Raw genomic sequence first — 18,044 nt, forward strand, 5'->3', positions numbered from 1 at the left:
TTTTCTGGTAGATACTATATCTGCCTGTGGATTCCTCACTGACCCACCCGCCTCCCCGTTGTCCACTCTTCTATGCCAGAGTTACTGTAATGTAATATGTATATATTTTGTTGTCAAGGAAATGTTTCAGTTGCTTTCCTGCTTTTGCTTAACACTGTGTGTTTTGCCTTGAGTACTGTGTACTGTGTATACTTGTATATTTCTACTGTCATTGGTCCGTCCGTGTGCCTCGATGGCACGGAAAAAAGGGCGGAACTGATGTCATCACGCCGGCGTGGGCCTATTATAGGCGTCGGTGACGTCAGCGGAGTCGCGAGCGAGGTCGTGTCTCTATGACGTCAGGAGTCCACGTCGGCGCGAGGCTACGAAAAAAGAATTTCCGAATGTTGCTGACGCAAGGGGGTATTCACAAGGTGAGGAATCCACAGGCAGATATAGTATCTACCAGAAAAAGCGTTACCGAAGGTAAGTAACTTGTTCATTTCGGCCGTTACCGACCGGTAAATGGGTTATTGGGATGTAGGGGGCCAATTTTACCGAATCGGTAAATTTATCGATTCGGTATTTTTACCGATTTGGTAACTCCTAGATGTCGGTGGGACTCTTCTGGGTCCCAAAGGCCTTTCAGATTCGGTATTTTACCACCCAATCCAATTGGGTGGTAAAATACCGAATCCAGGTGTGCATGCACATTTGTGCATGCACACCTATGCCATGTGACAGACAGACATGCCCTTACATGCCTGTATTTGGGGTGCTAGAGGGTGTCAAAGTGACACCCCCTGCACCCTTGCTGGAATCGGTATTTACCGAATCGGTAAATACCGATTCGGTAATGCCCATTGATTCCTATGGGCTTCAATGCCCATAGGAATCAATGGGCATTACCAAATCGGAATTTACAGACAGGCAGATGCATCAAAGAAAATACCGGGAGCAAACTGGCAGATTTTCAGAATCTGGCCGTTTGCTCCCGGTATTTTTGCATTTGGGATGCATCATCCCAAATGCAGAAATCGCAATTTAAGGAATCTCTAAATAGCGATTCCTTAAATTGCTCTTGCATTTAAGGAATCCCAAAATGAGATTCCTTAAATGCAATGCATGAAACCCAAAAAAATAGCGAATTCGCTAATAGGGGGAGCAAATTACCATGAATTTGAAATTCATGGTAATTTGCTAAAACTTTGAAAAATGCACTTTTGTGCATTTTTCAAAGTTACATGTTGCGCACACACATGCCCTTAGGGCATGTGTGTGTGTGTAACATTTGTGCACAGGTCCATTTCAGGGGTGCAACAGGGTGTCCTTTGGACACCCTGGCACCCTTGAAATAGCGGAACATTAGCGATTTGGTAATAGCTAATCGCTAATAAGGAATGGCTTTCCCATTCATTCCTATGGGCCTTTAGGCCCATAGGAATGAATGGGAATGCCATTCCTTATTAGCGATTAGCTATTACCGAATCGCAAATAAGGAATTTGTAGGAATCGCAAATAACATTGCAATTCCTACATGCATCCCGTTTTGCGAGTCTTTAATAGCGATTCCTTAAAATTCGCTATTAAGGACTCGCAAAACATAACTTTGATGCATCTGCCAAAGAATCGGTAAATACCGAATCTTAACGATTCGGTATTTACCGATTCTGTAATACCTACATCCCCCCCTCTATTTTACCACTTCTTAAATACCGAATCGGTAAAATTCGGTATTTAAGAAGTGGTAAAATGAAATTACCTACATCTAGGACTAAGCGTTATGTAGTCACCATAAAGCATTTTTACTCTTTTTCAACAAACTCTGACCTTTTCTCCAGATTTATGACACCCTATTTAGTATGTTAACAGGTTAGAACTTGCTAGAATAGCCATGGTGGAGAATTTGCCTCCAACCAGAAGACTGCTATGATACCACCCCCTGCTAGAATGCAGCTCATAGTCTGATCTCTGCCTATTTAGATCACTTGGCAATCTCCATATATTTTTAGTATTGGCTGAAAGTTGAAGAATGTAATGATAACAAGCAACAGCTCAATTCTGGCTGGGACAATCTTACAACACTAATGTATTTTGAAAAATAATTATAGGCGGTCTTGATTTTATCTATGTCCTTGTGCCCATGTGTTTGTGTTCTCTTCCGTTGCATGTTGTGTTTTGGTATTCATAGCGTTTGACGAAATACGACTTCTGATAGATACATCTGCCGTGTGGATTCCTCACCTTGTGAATATCCCCTGCGTCAGCAACATTCGGAAATTCTTTTTGTTGCTTCGCGCCGACGTGGACTCGGACGTCACAGAGGCACGGCATCGCTCGCGACTCCGCTGACGTCACCGACGCCTACAATAGGCCCACGCCGGCGTGATGACATCAGTTCCCTTTTTTCCGCATCGTCGACGCTAACGGTTTTCTGGGATCGTCTGTAGCCTTTACTGTAACATTGTTACTATCTAAATTTCTAGTATCTTTGTCTTCTCGTTTTCATCATGACCTCGAAGAAGACCGGATTTAAAGCTTGCGGAGAATGTAACAAAGTAATGTCCATCACAGATCCGCATGAATGCTGTTTATGGTGTCTGAGCTCCGACCACGACGTCGAAGACTGCCAGTCCTGCAAGAAGATGACACCAAAGGCCCTCCGGGAGAGAGAAGCAAAACTTCTTGTTGCCAAATTTAAGGAAGGAAAAGAAAAGAAGAAGTCAAGATCGCGAACTCGACGATCGAAGTCAAGGTCTCGATCGAGGTCGCGGTCGGATTCGTCCTCGGCCCATGCTTCAAGGTCTTCTAGAAAGAAGCATAAAAAGAGAACCCATGAATCCCGACATCGATCGAGGAAGGAGTCGGGTTCCAAGCCGAAGTCGCAAGTGAGACTGGTCGAGAAGGTAGTTTCATCGGTTTCGGAGGATCACGATGTCGAGGTTGAGGCATCGCATGCGAACTCACCGAGTTCACCGAAGCAGAAGAGTTTTCCATCTCCAGACCCATCCCATCCTTCAGGTCGGGAAGATGAAGGTGAGGAGGAGGAGGTTGGTGAGGGTGGAGCTCAGATGCCCGAAGGTCGTACGACTCCGGTGCACCAGCCCGAAGAAGAGGTCGACGTCGTTTCGACTCCACGCCCTCAAGAGCAACCTGGGGGTTCATACCCAGCCTTTCCGGCTCCAGGTCAAGTCCCTTCGCATTTCCTGAATGCGATGTTCGGAATCTATTCAAGGGCTATGTATCCCTCTGGGGCTCCTACTGGTCCCATGGGTCCGATGGCATATGTTTTGGGTGTTCCTCATTCCTATGCACCTGCGCCCTTTAAGCCCTTCATGCCGGCTCCGGCGCCGCATTGGCATTATCCGACTCCGGCGAGGCCTTCGACTCCGAAGCCATCGACGCCGAGATCGATGACTCCGATTCCATCGACTCCAGTTCCATCCAGTTCCATCATCTATGATGCCGAACCCTGAGCGACGTCGTGAACCTCTCCCTCGTCCGACGTCGAGTTCGACGCCGGCTCCGGCTCCGTCGGAGTCGATTGCGGATCCGACGGCTTCGAATGTGAAGCTAAGATCTAGGCGTGAAGCCCAAAGATTGATGGAAGAGGAAAGATATAGAGGAGAAAATCTGGAGGAGGGCGAGCTACAGGATTCTGAGGACCCTTTTGAGGACCTATCTGTAGCTAGTGGCCTTGAACTGTCACCTGAATGGGACTTTGTTTCGTTTTCAAATGAACCCTCAAAGGATGTGACTCCTTATCATGTAGTGATAAAGAAAGCTGCAAATTTATTGAATATTGTTGGAAATGGGATCCCCGGCTGGCCAGGGCTTTCGCCAAAGTCAGTCAGAGACCACCACACCCAAGTCAGGGCAAGGGAGTTACACGCCAAGATAACCCCTACTCACCCTCTAGGTAACGTGGCGCGAGCAGCAAGGCTAAACTTGGAGGCGATGTAAGTTAAGTATTTGCGCATTACCCCAGCAACAACTCCCAGGGCCCACCACAAAGGAAACTCCACACAAGGTTATATAAAAATAGCCTTTGTATTACACCAAAACACATTAGATAAAACACACACTTTACAATGTGCCAGAGGCACGGGCAGAATTTACAAGGGATTATTTACAAGACAGGGCCACCTGGACCACTGTCAGGAATCAGAAGTAGCACTTTCAGAAATAGCACTTAGTACATAGAATATAGCACAAAATAGCACACAACCAGTAATCACTGGTAACCAGGACCTCACTAGCACCACCTGTACTAGGGAGAAAACAACCACCTACACATCACAATACCTGTGGGGGTGGAAGCACATAACACATGATGCAATGCATAACATTCATTCAGAGGTGTAAGGGAGGAAAACACATGATGCATCACAATACATTCAGAGGTGCAGAAAGTACAATTGCGCCAAACTCACGTAAGTCACCACCTGTGACTGTCCCTAGGCCACCTGGCCTTGTTGGGGCTAGGACGCCCTGTGTCCAAAGTGTCAGGGTCCTAAACGTGGCAGCTGCCCACGAAGGGCTGGGCAGCTGAATCACTGTTGGGCCACTGCGGGAGCCTCGCAGGCTCTGGCCAAAACAATGTGGGCAACAATGGGGCCAATGTGGGAGCCTCGCTGGGCTCTCAAGAAATAAATTGGCCCCCTGAGCCTCTCTTAGGCTCTAGACACAACTGTGGCGCTTCTCTGTGGGAGTCCCCCCTCTGGGGACTCGAAGTGAAAGTGGGGCGCTCAGAGCCTCTCAGGGCTCGTGAAATAATTGCCCCAATGAGCCTCTCGGGCTCAACTACCACATTATGCCCCCGGAGCCCCTGAGCCTCGCAGGCTCTAACAACCAAATGCCGCCTTTACGAGCCTCTCTGGGCTGTAAACACCAAGCGCGAGGTCGCGCTGCTGAGGGGGGGGGCGGACACCGACAACGTGTCCCGGCGCCCCTCCCTTCTCTTCTTGGGGCAACACTCACCGGCTCTGGTGAAGGTCCGGGGGCTCCTCTCTCCCCCGGGGAGCCTCGGAGGCACACAGCCGGCTGCTTCCTGCCCTCCGCTCCTCCTTCTGCGATGCGGCGGGGGCTCGGCCGGCTCGACCTATCACAGCGCGGCCCGGGCAAGAGGCGGGCGGCTGCTTTTCCTCGCGCCGCAGCGGGGGCAGGCACGGCACAGTGCCTCGCGCCCCTCCTTCCTTTCTCGTGGCAGTCCGGGGCTCTCCCTCGTCCTTGGGAGCCCCGGACAGGACACGGCCGACGACACAAGATGGCGGCCTCGCTCCAAAAGGGGCTGCGAGCGTCCTGGTTGCCGGGCAACCCTCCGGCCAAGCTAGGCACGCAATAGGCTGGTGGAGCAGCCAATGGCAGCGCGGCCCTGCGAACGAGCCCCCAGGCTCCGGGTCGCGCTGCGGAGGGCAAAAGCTATCTTCTTTTGCCGTAACTCACCAATAAAAAGCGAGGTGGGCACTCGCTTGTGGGGTAAACACAGCGCCAGGTCCCTGGCAGGGTGGGCACCTGCCAGGGGACTTTAAAATCGGCGTGGGCAGCCGCAAAAAGGAAAAGTAAAGCGCTCTCAGCGCTGGGGTGAAGGCACAGCGCTCCCAAGCGCTACAAGCCAAATAAAGCGCTCCCAGGTGCCCTCAGCAAGCAGGGCAGAGTCCCAGCAGTCCTTGGGCAGGCAGGGGGGGCAAGGCTGGGCCCAGAGCCAGCACACTGGGTCTCCAGGCAGGGAGACACCCCAAGTGGCGGTCCTCTGGCCCAGCAGCAGCAACAGCCCCCTCAGGATCCTGGAAGAGAACAACTTCAGTGGGGACACAGCCCCATTTTTATACACCATTTTCCTTTGTCTCAAGGTGCAGGGTGGGGTGAAAACCAGTTGCAGCTGGTTCTTGAGTACTCTGTTTACCTCAACCACCCTCTCTATTCACTGGCAGGGCTTGGGTCATTAGACACACCACAGGGGGGCGGAGCCAGCATTGTGTGGGGAAAACCCAGCCCATCCAGGACACAGGTACACTCCTCCCACACATCACTCATGCTAATCTCCCACTCACCACCGGGCAGACCCATCCAGACTTCCTGGAGCCTGGCATGCCAGCCAGCTCCAGCCAATCACACGCCAGCACCCTCACAGCACACGTACAGTCATGTCTAGAAATGGCGCTTCCCTACTAGACACATACATGCTGCATACACCATCTCGCAGCATTCACTCTCACGAGTTCACACATACCAGACTCAAGCCTGTACACCCCACGCATCAGGAACTACCAGGGACACATACATTCCCCATGCATTCCTATGGGCGGGCAGGCCTAGCTCAGCACATGCACTCAGAGTGCGCACGCACTTTCCACTGGGACACAGTAAAAGTGCGCAGAAACCCAAAAATCTCCATTACCAGGTCACCATTTCAAGCAAAAAGTCTAGGGGTGAACCTGCCCTAAGGGCCAAAGTCCAACAAATATTACGTTACCATCCGCAGAATTTAAATCTAATCTGCTCATAGAGGTCCTTCACTCTCCTTCTTCAGTGACTGAACCTTTACTACCTTTTAATGATGCCTTAAATGAACCAATTTTAGAGATTTGGAAAAATCCTGTATCAGCTCCTGCTGTATCTAGAGCTGTGGCTAGGAAGTATAGAGCAGCTCCTGAAGACCCGGAATTTTTAACATCTCATCCTCTGCCGGAGAGTTTGGTGGTGCAGGCTGCCTGTTCCAAAAGATCTACGGGTGCGTTTCCGCAGGTTCCAGCGGAAAAAGAGTCCAGAAAGCAGGATCAGGCTGCTAAGAAGGTCTTTTCTTCTGCCAGTATGGCTTTAAAATCCACAAATGCAACCTGCTTGATGGGGCGTTATATCCATGCTCTTATGGACACTATGAAACAATTGGTACCCAAAATACCTGAAGAGGATAGAAAAGACTTTCAGGAGGTACTTTCTGATACTCAAGCTGCAGCAAAACAGGTTATCCAAAGTGGATTAGACACGGCTGATTCTGTGGCGAGGATCATGGGTTCTTCAGTTGCGACAAGGAGAGCCGCATGGCTTAAATCTAGTGAGTTTTCCACTGAGGTCCAGGCTGCATTGATGGATCTTCCTTTTGACGGCTCTGGATTGTTTGGGAAAAAGGCTGACACTGCTTTGGAACGCTTTAAAGATAGCAGGGCAACAGCAAAGTCGTTGGGCCTTCAGAGCAGGGGCACTTTTGTAAGACGTTCAAGGGGATTTGGCAGATCTTCTTTTCGAAACTATAAGTCAACCCAACAGCAGCCACAGCAGCAGCAGAACACTTTATACAGAGCTTATAGAGGCAAACAAAGGGCCCGAGCTCGGGGCCGTAATGCTTCCTCCTCTTCCTCCTCTTCCTCATCCCAACCCCCAGCCACAGCAGCAAAGCAGCCCTAGATCCACCATTCTGGATCATGTGGGCCCAGTGGGGGGCCGGCCGGCTTACCTATTTTCTACAAGATTGGGAATTGATAACATCGGATCTTTGGGTTCTCAATCTTGTGGAGAATGGGTATGCTCTTCCTTTTCGGGAATTTCCCCCAAATTATCCTCCTTGCCAGGGTTATTGTTCAGAGGATCACCTGCTTCTCTTGCAAGAAGAAGTCCAGGCTTTGTTTCGAAAAGGTGCGATAGAGGTGGTTCCAGAGCGGGAGAGGGGTCAGGGATGCTACTCCCGGTATTTCCTGATCCCCAAAAAGGATGGCAGGCTTCGGCCTATTCTGGATCTCAGGATCTTGAACCTTTACCTGAAACAGGAAAAGTTCAAGATGCTCACTCTTGCACAGGTTCTTCAAGCGCTGCTGGAAGAAGATTGGATGGTGTCGATCGACTTGCAGGATGCGTATTTTCATATTCCCATCTTGAAGTCGCACAGAAAGTATCTCCGTTTTACGGTGGGGTCGCAACATTACCAGTTTGCGGTCCTTCCGTTTGGTCTTACTACTGCGCCTCGAGTCTTCACCAAGGTGATGGCGGTGGTGGCAGCACATCTCAGAAGGTCGGGGATACATGTGTTCCCGTATCTGGACGATTGGCTGATCAAAGCGGAGTCGCCGGAGAAGGTGCTCCATCATCTGCAAGAGACAACTCAGTTGTTGCACAGGTTGGGTTTTTCGATAAATGTACCCAAATCTCACCTGGTGCCCTCCCAGCGCAACCTGTTCATAGGTGCGGTACTGGACACTACTGTTTGTCGTGCATTCCCTCCACCTCAAAGGATTCGCGACATTCAGGAAATGATTCCCTTGTTCTGCAATGGAGCGGTCGTTCCAGTTCTGAAGGTTCTTCGCCTGCTCGGTCTGATGGCTTCTTGCATTCTATTGGTCAACCATGCACGCTGGCATATGAGGGCACTCCAGTGGTGCCTCCGCAGGCAGTGGTATCAGCACAACGGAGATCTCAGGGAGTCTGTGAGGATCTCCAGAGAAACTGCTGCGGATCTGACTTGGTGGAACGTGGAAGGCAATCTGTCGCAGGGAAAGCCTTTTCAACTTCCTCCATCGGTGGCCACAGTGATTGCGGATGCATCCACTCTCGGGTGGGGTGCTCATCTGGGGGACCTGGAGGTCAAGGGTCTTTGGTCTCCAGAGGAAAATTTGCTTCACATCAACCTTCTGGAATTACGGGCAATACGTTTGGCGCTCAAGGCCTTCCTCCCTTCCCTTCGTGGTCGGTCGATTCAAGTCCTGACGGACAACACGACCGCGATGTGGTATGTCAACAAGCAGGGAGGAGTGGGGTCGCAGTGTCTCTGCAAAGAGGCTCTGCGTCTCTGGTCCTGGGTTCAGGACCACCAGATTTGTCTGATGGCAAATCATCTGGCCGGAGTTCCAAACATGCGAGCGGACAGTCTCAGTCGGCAGTTCTCGGCCGACCACGAGTGGAGGCTTCACCCAGAGGTGGTTCGTCATGTCTTTCGGATGTGGGGAACTCCTCAGGTGGACCTGTTCGCTACTCGCGAGAACGCTCACTGCCTGTCATTCTGCAGTCTCCAGTATCCGATGCAAGGAGCCTTGGGGGACGCGTTTCAGTTGAGTTGGAGCTCGCAACTCCTTTACGCGTTTCCTCCCATACCTTTGATTCCTCGGGTTCTGAGGAAAATTCGCCAAGACCGGGCCCAAGTTATATTGATCGCCCCGGATTGGCCAAGAAGGGTGTGGTACTCAGACCTTCTCCACCTCTCCTCTCACCCGCCGCTCCGTCTCCCTCACAGGGCAGATCTCCTCTCTCAGATGGAGGGGCAGGTTCTACACCCCCACCTCCAGACCTTACACCTTCATGCCTGGAGATTGAACGGGCAACCTGAGTTCTTTTTCTCTCCCGCCTGACGTGGTGGATGTCATCTTGTCAGCCAGGCGTGACTCCACTAAGTCCATCTATTCATATAGATGGTCAAAGTTTGTTACATGGTGTGGGGAGAAATCTATTGACCCTTTGAGAGCCCATTTGTCTAATGTTCTCCAGTTTGCTCTCTCTCTGGCACAGCAAGGGCTTGCTGTTGCCACAGTGAAGGGCTATCTTTCAGCGCTGTCGGCATTTCTCTGTTTGCCTGATCCGCCTTCTCTTTTCAAATCTCCTGTGGTTTTAAGATTTTTGAGGGGCCTCACAAATATGTTCCCTCCTACTCCTTTTATTGTTCCTCATTGGGATTTGAATCTTGTGTTGACCTATTTGATGGGTTCTCCCTTCGAACCCTTGCACAAGTGTCCCATGAGGCTTCTTTCTTTTAAAACGGTCTTCTTGGTTGCAATCACCTCGGCAAGGAGGGTAAGTGAGCTTCAGGTTCTTAGCTCCAAGCCCCCATTCTTGTCCATTCATGCTGAAAGAATGGTTCTCAGGACCAGGGCTGCTTTTCTGCCTAAGGTGGTAACTCCCTTCCATCTAGGACAGTCCATTACCCTTCCTACCTTCTATCCTCCCCCACACCCTTCCAAGGAGGAGGAGAGGCTTCATCGCTTGGACCCAAAGAGAGCTGTTAGTTTCTATCTTGATAGGACTAAAGACTATCGTATTGATGATCAGCTCTTCGTGGGTTTTGCTGGCTGTAAGAAGGGCCGAGCGGTGCACAAGCGCACACTTTCCAGGTGGATAATCCTGTGCATCAAGATTTGCTACTCTCTGGCGGGTAAGGACCCTCCTGAGGGTATTAGAGCACATTCAACTAGAGCAAAGTCTGCAACATCTGCTTTGTCTAGAGGTGTTCCTGTTGAGGACATTTGCAGAGCCGCGACTTGGGCCTCCCTCCACACTTTTGCGAAGCATTATTGTTTGGATACCGAGGTGAGGAGGGACGGCCACTTCGCACGCTCTGTCCTCCAAGATTTCCTGGTATAGCAGAGTGGACACCCTCCTCCGGGAGTGGGGACTGCTGTGGGACTCTATTCACAAGGTGAGGAATCCACACGGCAGATGTATCTATCAGAAGAACAAGTTACTTACCTTCGGTAACGCTTTTTCTGGTAGATACAATATCTGCCTGTGGATTCCTCACTGACCCACCCGCCTCACCGTTGTCCACTCTTCTATACCAGTGTTTCTGTAAAATGTTTTATTGCATTTGCTTCACTCTGTGTGTGTTACCTTGATATTGGTACTGTTTATACTGTGTATATGTCTACTGTCATTGGTCCGTCCGTGTGCCTCGATGGCACGGAAAAAAGGGCGGAACTGATGTCATCACGCGGGCGTGGGCCTATTGTAGGCGTCGGTGACGGCAGCGGAGTCGCGAGCGATGCCGTGCCTCTGTGACGTCCGAGTCCACGTCGGCGCGAAGCTACAAAAAGAATTTCCGAATGTTGCTGACGCAGGGGATATTCACAAGGTGAGGAATCCACAGGCAGATATTGTATCTACCAGAAAAAGCGTTACCGAAGGTAAGTAACTTGTTCTTCAGTCACCACTTCTGTCACTTCGTTCACAAGATATGTAATGGCTCTATGCAGAGAAGGTCAGGCTTCGGCTTACTTAGTCAAGAGCATGTGAGTTCTGATTTGGCTTCAACTATGGCAGAGACTCACAAATGCATGTATATGCAACACAGCCTCGTCTTTACCAGTTCTTAGAAAATTACCATTTTACTTAATTCTAATATTTATTTTTGATCAGCGTCCAATGAAGAAGTCTCTTCGGACAGATAGCTGTTCCATCTCTCTAATTTGTGCCAGTGTGTTCCTGGTAGCATTCAGGCTGCAGTATTTTTTACCTCTGCATGTGGAACGAAAGGTTGGTACGTCCTTGAACAAACATGGTTAACATCCATCTCTTCATCTAACTCCAGGAAAGTTCAGCCTCCGTATAGAGATTCACTAAATCACTGTGGATCTTAAAGTAGCACATCAGCAAAGTATGTTGCGCACTAGTTTTAGTGGGAGGAGGCTGAGTTCCAGGGATCCTACCGATTAAATTTCCCATGAAGATGCACACGAACGTCCCTACATTTTTTGTGTTCAGAATGTAGAACATTAGAGCGATTTATATAGCAATCAGATTTCATTGTAGATCTCCCACCCTCACTTTAATCATTGCAATATAAAGAGGGAAGAAAGCCCAATTGAAAACAGTTAGAAATGAACCAAGAGGCTAGTTAAAGGATTCTACTTCTAGTTTGACCTGTAGAATCACCAGTCTGTGCCCTGAGCCTGTGTCTCAAGGATGTAACTGATCGTGGTTTTGTAAGAGTCACCTCTAAAGGTTGCGACTGAGTATGTTGAGTCTCCCTATGTCCCCTCGCTCTTCTATCTCAGAGACTCAATAATCGTCTTCCAAAAGCCTCTTCACAGCTCTTCATGCACACACGACATCTACTTTCAGCATGCTAACATGTTTAAACCTCAGAAACGTCATCCACTGTTCTATGTAAGAGCGCTTGTGTGGAACGTTTTTTTTTCTCCATGGAAATCGAAGTGGTAGTGACATTGGGAACAAGAGAGTTGCTTCTTAACTTGTATTCGGTGTGTGCGGCAATGCACTCATATCAGTCACTCCTTGCAACAGTAAGAAAGAGGCTCCACAGGATTACTGATGAGAATATTTGTTTCACTTATTCATTGTTTTTCAATCATCATCTGAGCTTGGTGGAAAAGGAACATTCCACGTGGAGGTTGGAGCCTTTGGCTTGTCATCCAGTGTTAGAGGATCTAGAGGACGGCACACATGTGAGTCTGTCCGCAAATGCCAGTTTTTGTTGCTTCTGTATTTCTAACAGGAGTTGTGTGATTGGACTTGGATGCAGATTATGCCAGCAATCTCTATCTGCATAGCTTTGAGATTCTAAAATGTCTTAAGAACATTATCAATTGTTTGCCTGAATCTGCTAGGAAAACAGTCATACAGTCACTGGTTATTTCCTGGCTGGATTACTGCAATATCCTGTATCTGGAAGTTTCTCAGTCTCTTTTGCTGAGACTCCAGCTTGTTCAGAACCCAGCAGCCTGGCTGTTGTGGAGTCTTCCAAGGCGGGCCACTGTGGGCTCTGCTCTGTGCAAAATGCAGTGGCTGAAGAAACACCTCTCTTTTAAAGTCCTGCTCTACTGTTACAGGGCTTTTACGAAGACCGGTACCTGCTATCTGCACCCTCTCATCAGGCCGTACTATTCGTCAAAAGGACTTAGGTCCTCAGGGGCCTTGCTGGCTCAAGTCTCCACTGTGAAGAGAGCTCGCACTGAGGCAGCTCTTTTAGTTTCTGGCATCCAGGCTATGGAACTCTCTTCCTTTGCATCTTAGACAGGCAAAGACAGAACCATTCTTCCGTAAAACCTTAAGGACCTGGTTATTTAGATAGCTTGTTCTCCATGTTCGTAGGAGTTCTGTGACTCCCACCTATCTGGAGCTAGACCTTTAGGCCCTGGGACACTTCGTCCGAAGTAGCCATGCGCTGTACAAGTTCCATTATTATTATTATTATTAGTATTATTATTAACAGTTTCTGCCTAGTTCCCTGCTCTTTCTCTCTGCCTTCATAATAGCTACAGGACAAGATGCCTCACATAGGCAGTGTGGGAATGATTGAAGGCTTCTCTGCTTAGTGCATTGACCTCAGATTTACTTTTGTCCCCAATGATAAACAGAAAGGCTAATGCATATTAGATATTTCTGGGCTTCAAGACCTACATGGAAAATGGTATTTGCCTCTATGCACCTATATTATAGGTGAAGCTTCTCCTGCGTCTGTCAATAAAGTATTCAAGATATTTGGGCTAAAAGTGTCAAGTTCAGTTGAAGATTTTAAGACTAGCTGAATTGAACTTTGCCGCTTACTAAATATACACTCGGCAAAAAGTGACTTAGGATCAGAAGCCTAAATAAACCAGCCTGTCTTCTAATGTAATTAGGATACATGGACTTCAAGTCAACGGATCAAATGATTTAGAAAATGAAGTTGGAGGCTGACACCACAGACATCCAGAGTTTATATCTTGTGCAGATTCACATGAGCCCCACTTTTACTGCTGGCCATGGAAGCCAATGCCTTTTCTTCCTGCTCCAAAAAAGAAAAGCAAAATTCTCCAGCATTGTATTTTTTATAGATTCACATTCTTGAATTGGGGAAGGATGCAAGCATGTGAATCCATGAATTCAACCAATGCTTGTGAACCGGAGCTACAGGTAAGTAACTTATTTCCACAAAAACATGCCACAGGGCCCCCGTGATGTGATTGGGATAGTTGACATTCTATCTAGAGACAGTATCGCATACATTTCAACTGTCTAAAAAGCGTTCTTAAACTTTCGATTTATGTGGTTCCCCACTAGATGATTACTGGAATCTGGGGACCCAAACTGAGTCATTTGTAGAAGCTCAGGCAATTTCTATGATTTGGACCTCAAAACACAAAACCCAGTATATTCCAAGCAAATTCTCAAATATTTGAATATTTTGTGTAATTCACAATCAAATATGGAAAAGGATTCCACATTTTCAGTGTTGCTTCCTTATTTATATATACTTTATTAATTTTAATTATTTAATTTTAATATCAATTCGTTTTGAAAAGGGTTGCAGACACCTTGAGTAGGCTCCCCAGACCCCCAGGGGTCCTCAGACCACAAGTTAAGAATCACTGTCTAGGGTTTGACACTGGAGAGCATGAATCTATAGCATATTAATTGACTGAGGTTACGGATGCTTGTGAAATATTAGTCTTGGCTGTCAACCTTTGTTAGTTCCTATTTCAAGCCAGGGCTCCACTCTCTGAGAGGTACTTTGCGCAGCAGGTGTGGACAGTGAGTAAGCCCTTGAACGTTGTTTTCTCTCTTCTATTTTAGGTGGTATCGTGCCCCAGAACTCCTCTACGGTGCTCGGAAATATGATGAGGGCGTGGATCTATGGTGAGATGCATGTCTGTCAAATTCTTATCTTAAATTTCGCATAACATCTATCACCAATGTACAGATGCAATGCCAGTCTGTTTTTTACCATTGTCTGCCCAGTATGCCGTCATCTGCACCAGTGCTTAGATTTGAAGTCTGCTAGGTAATTCCTATTGTAAATTATGGTTTTATTGTTTTTTGTGCACAGTTGGAGAATTTGCCATATCCTGGTTCTCGCTCTTGTTCTCTGTCTGTCTCCAGTCTCCACCCTGCTGTTCAGGACTACTCTTTCGCTCTCCCTCTTCCTCTTCAAGATACAGGGGAGATGGAGTGGGTGACCTTCCCGCCCCATGCAGGATAACTCCTTTGATCTCCCTCTTCCAGATGCAGGTGGGGGGAATGGTAGACCTCCACCCGTCCATGTCTGACTATACTTTCTCTCTCCCTCTTCCAGAGGAAGCGCTCCCCCTCTTCCAAACACAGAGGCGTAAGACTGGTGACCTCCACCCAAGTTAACAGGACATGTGTGTGTGTGTGTGTGTGTTGTGTGTGTGTGTGTGTGTGTATGTAGTTCTTTAGATTGTGCTAGCATGGGTTTCACAGATGATTGTCAAGCATGCATGAGCATAAAAGGATGGACCTGTTCCATGAAGGTTTGTGTAGGAGTCAGTGTGACTAATTTGAGAGAAGTTTTGTGTGAGGCAGAGGTTCTGACCTTGGCCTTTGTGAGTCCTAAACAGGAGTCACCCATGTCTTTATCCAGCACAAGCAGTGGACGCCCTTGGGGCTTCCATTAAAAAATAGGAGGGTCTCTGTTGCATTATGGTTGGTTTCTTACGTTCAGCGGTGCTAACTTAGGGTTGGCTTTTTCTTTTTCTTTATGTAGGAGGCACTTCCTATTGTAACTTGGTTGGTTGTGCTAGTGATGGCATGTGTCAGGTCAGGAAAAGTTTAAGCCAAGGTGGAAGTAAAGGTTGCAGAGCAATTCTAACTTGCAAACTTCAAAGCTAGAATGAGCTTGTCTGGTTCTGTTGGCTGAATGCTTCCGGCGCATCATTAACTTTAACTGTGTTTTTTCATTGTGTGAATCTAGAAAATGAATGAATGAATGAGGACTGTGGTGCCTCTGTTCCTTTGCCTCCCCCCTGATCCGAGAGTGTTACAGACATGTGTTTGATACACAGAAAGGTAGATGAACAGCTTTGAAATGCTGAAACCTTTATGCATTTTGTCTGTTCATTTAATTAATAATATTTTATTCGTATGTACAATTTTGAGTCCAATGCTGATTATTTTGTGTGCGTGTGCATGCTGTGCCGGTGGGCATGGTTATAGGTGAATCCATCACTGAGGGGATTCGGTTTCCATGAACAATGAAACCCAAAGAATCCAGTGATTTATGTTGCACGTGGAGGTCAGTGTATTGTCCTGTGCACATGCATTGCAATATTTAGTGGAAAAACAAAATATCTTTCACATTTGGGCATTCTGTAACTCATCAAAATTATGATATTCTGGTGGACTTTTAAGAAATAAAATCACACTTGTCTATTGTTTCCACAAGTTCACCAGACTATCATAATTTTAGAGTAACCCTTAATAAGGACAAAGTTTGTAGCAATAGACTCGCAAATGCCAGCCTTAAGCTCTACTGTTTTCGTTTTAAAATTGTAAAGAAATAACGTTTACTGTAGGTATAAACAATACATTCAACCTGACCTTCCCAAGCAGTGCATAGTATAAAACATTTCTAGAAGTATTTATTTAATTTTTTAAGCAAAAACCCTTTACAGAGCAGCATCCCTAAGGTTATCTGGTTAGTCCCTCTTTTATATTTCTATTTTCCTCTTGACCAGAGGAGATACCAGAACACTGATGCACTTCCGTGTTTTATTATTGTTCCCCTAAATTCTTTCTTTGCCTTTTCTGTTTACTGAGTGCAGTTTAGCTTCAGCTTTTTTAAAATCTCTTGAAAGACTGAAGCCTATTGTTTCCATCTGATACGGCCTCCTCTTTTTAAATACCCTTCTCTGGCATGAAGATGGGCAGACAATGGATACTTGAAGGGTTGTCCTGCATGCCTGGTAAAGTGACACTAGATTGACCCCCTGTCTCCCTGAGCTGCAGTTCTTCTGAGAGAAGTTCTGCCTGACCATGATCAGCAGTTCACGATAGAATGGAAGAAAATCTAGAACTCAACCACCTTTGCTCCCTCCTTCCTCTTGAAATACCCTCAGATACCCAGCAGATTCTCTCTCAAGAGGTTTCTGTGTGCCCCCTGTCAGCGTAAACCAGCTCTCCTTTGACACTTACATTTTTGCCAAGCAGTACTTAGTTGAAATCCTTTCGACATCCAGATCATCTTCACTGCTGATGTAGACACCTTTGTTGTTCACACCATTGACACTGAAAAGTTTTTCTAATGTCAAGATCTGTAACAATGAGACATTCCTCCACGAGGCCAGAAGGATGGGTACCTACTGCAGTCCTACCAGAGGACATCCTGTGGACTTGAAAACACAGCCAAAGACATGCTGTGCCTGTGTATATGTCACCTGCCAGATATCCACTCTGCACCAGATGCAAGTGTGCACCTAGGGCCAGAATCCCCATTGGCATACTCCATCTGCGATATCCTGAACCGGACTTGTACGGTTTTCGTCTTGGCATTGTGATCAACGTTAGTGACTAAACCTTATGCCTCAGATACTGTGACTTCTATTGCTGACTTTAAAGAAGGCAGAGGAGAGGATGGATGGTCCAAACTCTTCGACACATGTCCAGACATCTGACATGCAAAATGATGGAGCCTGGAACTCCACCTACAAACTATGTGCTGCTATTGACAAACGTCCCAGAACAGGCTGTGCCTGGCTTCTTGACCCCATCTCTGTCCTGGAATGGGCCAGCATTCAAGTGCCTTTCCTTAAGTTTCTTCTTAACACTTTCTAAGGACAGCAGAAAGATTAACTTAATTGGTTAGAAGGGCGGTGAGATGGGAACCATGACCATGTTTGCAGCGAGATGTACAGCCCTTTGTGGTTTGTTGCATCTTGTTCAGAATCTTCCTGTGGTGAAACAAGTAGAAGGTATTGGATTTACTGGCCACATTAACAAAGCGTCAGCAAACCTCTTGGCTGTAGCAGCCAACAAGATAGCGCATGGTGCCTCCGGCCGAAGGTTTTCTAGTCTCAGGGACCGGAGACTCAGTATAAATTCATACACTTGCTCCTCTCTCGAATATCCCGTTTGGCAATCAGACTGTTAAGGAAATCAGTCAATAGAAAACAGAATCTCTATTGTGTGGGAGAGGAAGAAACATGTGAATTTAATTTTCTGCAGCTCAGATGGGTTCATTTCAACACGTTTATGGGTATGCATGCTACAGGTGATACCTTCATATGTTCCACATAGGCACATCCCAAAAAAAGCTGAGTCCATCTCCATCTGAGCTTCCCAGATGCCTTGTTGTAGAACCTCACTCATCCGGAACACTTGCATCATACATGCATCAGGCTTATTTTTCACTGCCCAGCACTCCCCAGCTCTGCCTGAGCCCCGTCCTGTGACAGGCATCCTCCCCCCAAGCCCACACCTTACACAAGCAAGCATGGCATGATGTCAGGCCCAAAGCCCACACCTGACACAAGCAAGCATAGCATGATGTCTTGCCCAAATCCCACACATGACACAAGCAAGCATAGCATGATGTCAGGCCCCACGCCCTCACCTGACACAAGCAAGCA

General features: G+C 47.6%; 1 protein-coding gene across 1 annotated transcript in view; it reads left to right on the plus strand.

The window, feature by feature from the left end:
- LOC144785872 (cyclin-dependent kinase 20) overlaps positions 1-18,044 on the plus strand; it is a 130,466-nt gene that overhangs the window by 96,648 nt on the left and 15,774 nt on the right. The window contains exon 6 of the mRNA XM_078664727.1: positions 14,254-14,316. Coding sequence (XP_078520853.1) covers positions 14,254-14,316 — 63 coding nt within the window. The remainder of the gene's footprint in view (positions 1-14,253; positions 14,317-18,044) is intronic.

This window comes from Lissotriton helveticus, chromosome 10, assembly GCF_964261635.1.
Source record: "Lissotriton helveticus chromosome 10, aLisHel1.1, whole genome shotgun sequence".
In the NCBI taxonomy this organism is placed as follows: Eukaryota; Metazoa; Chordata; class Amphibia; order Caudata; family Salamandridae; genus Lissotriton; species Lissotriton helveticus.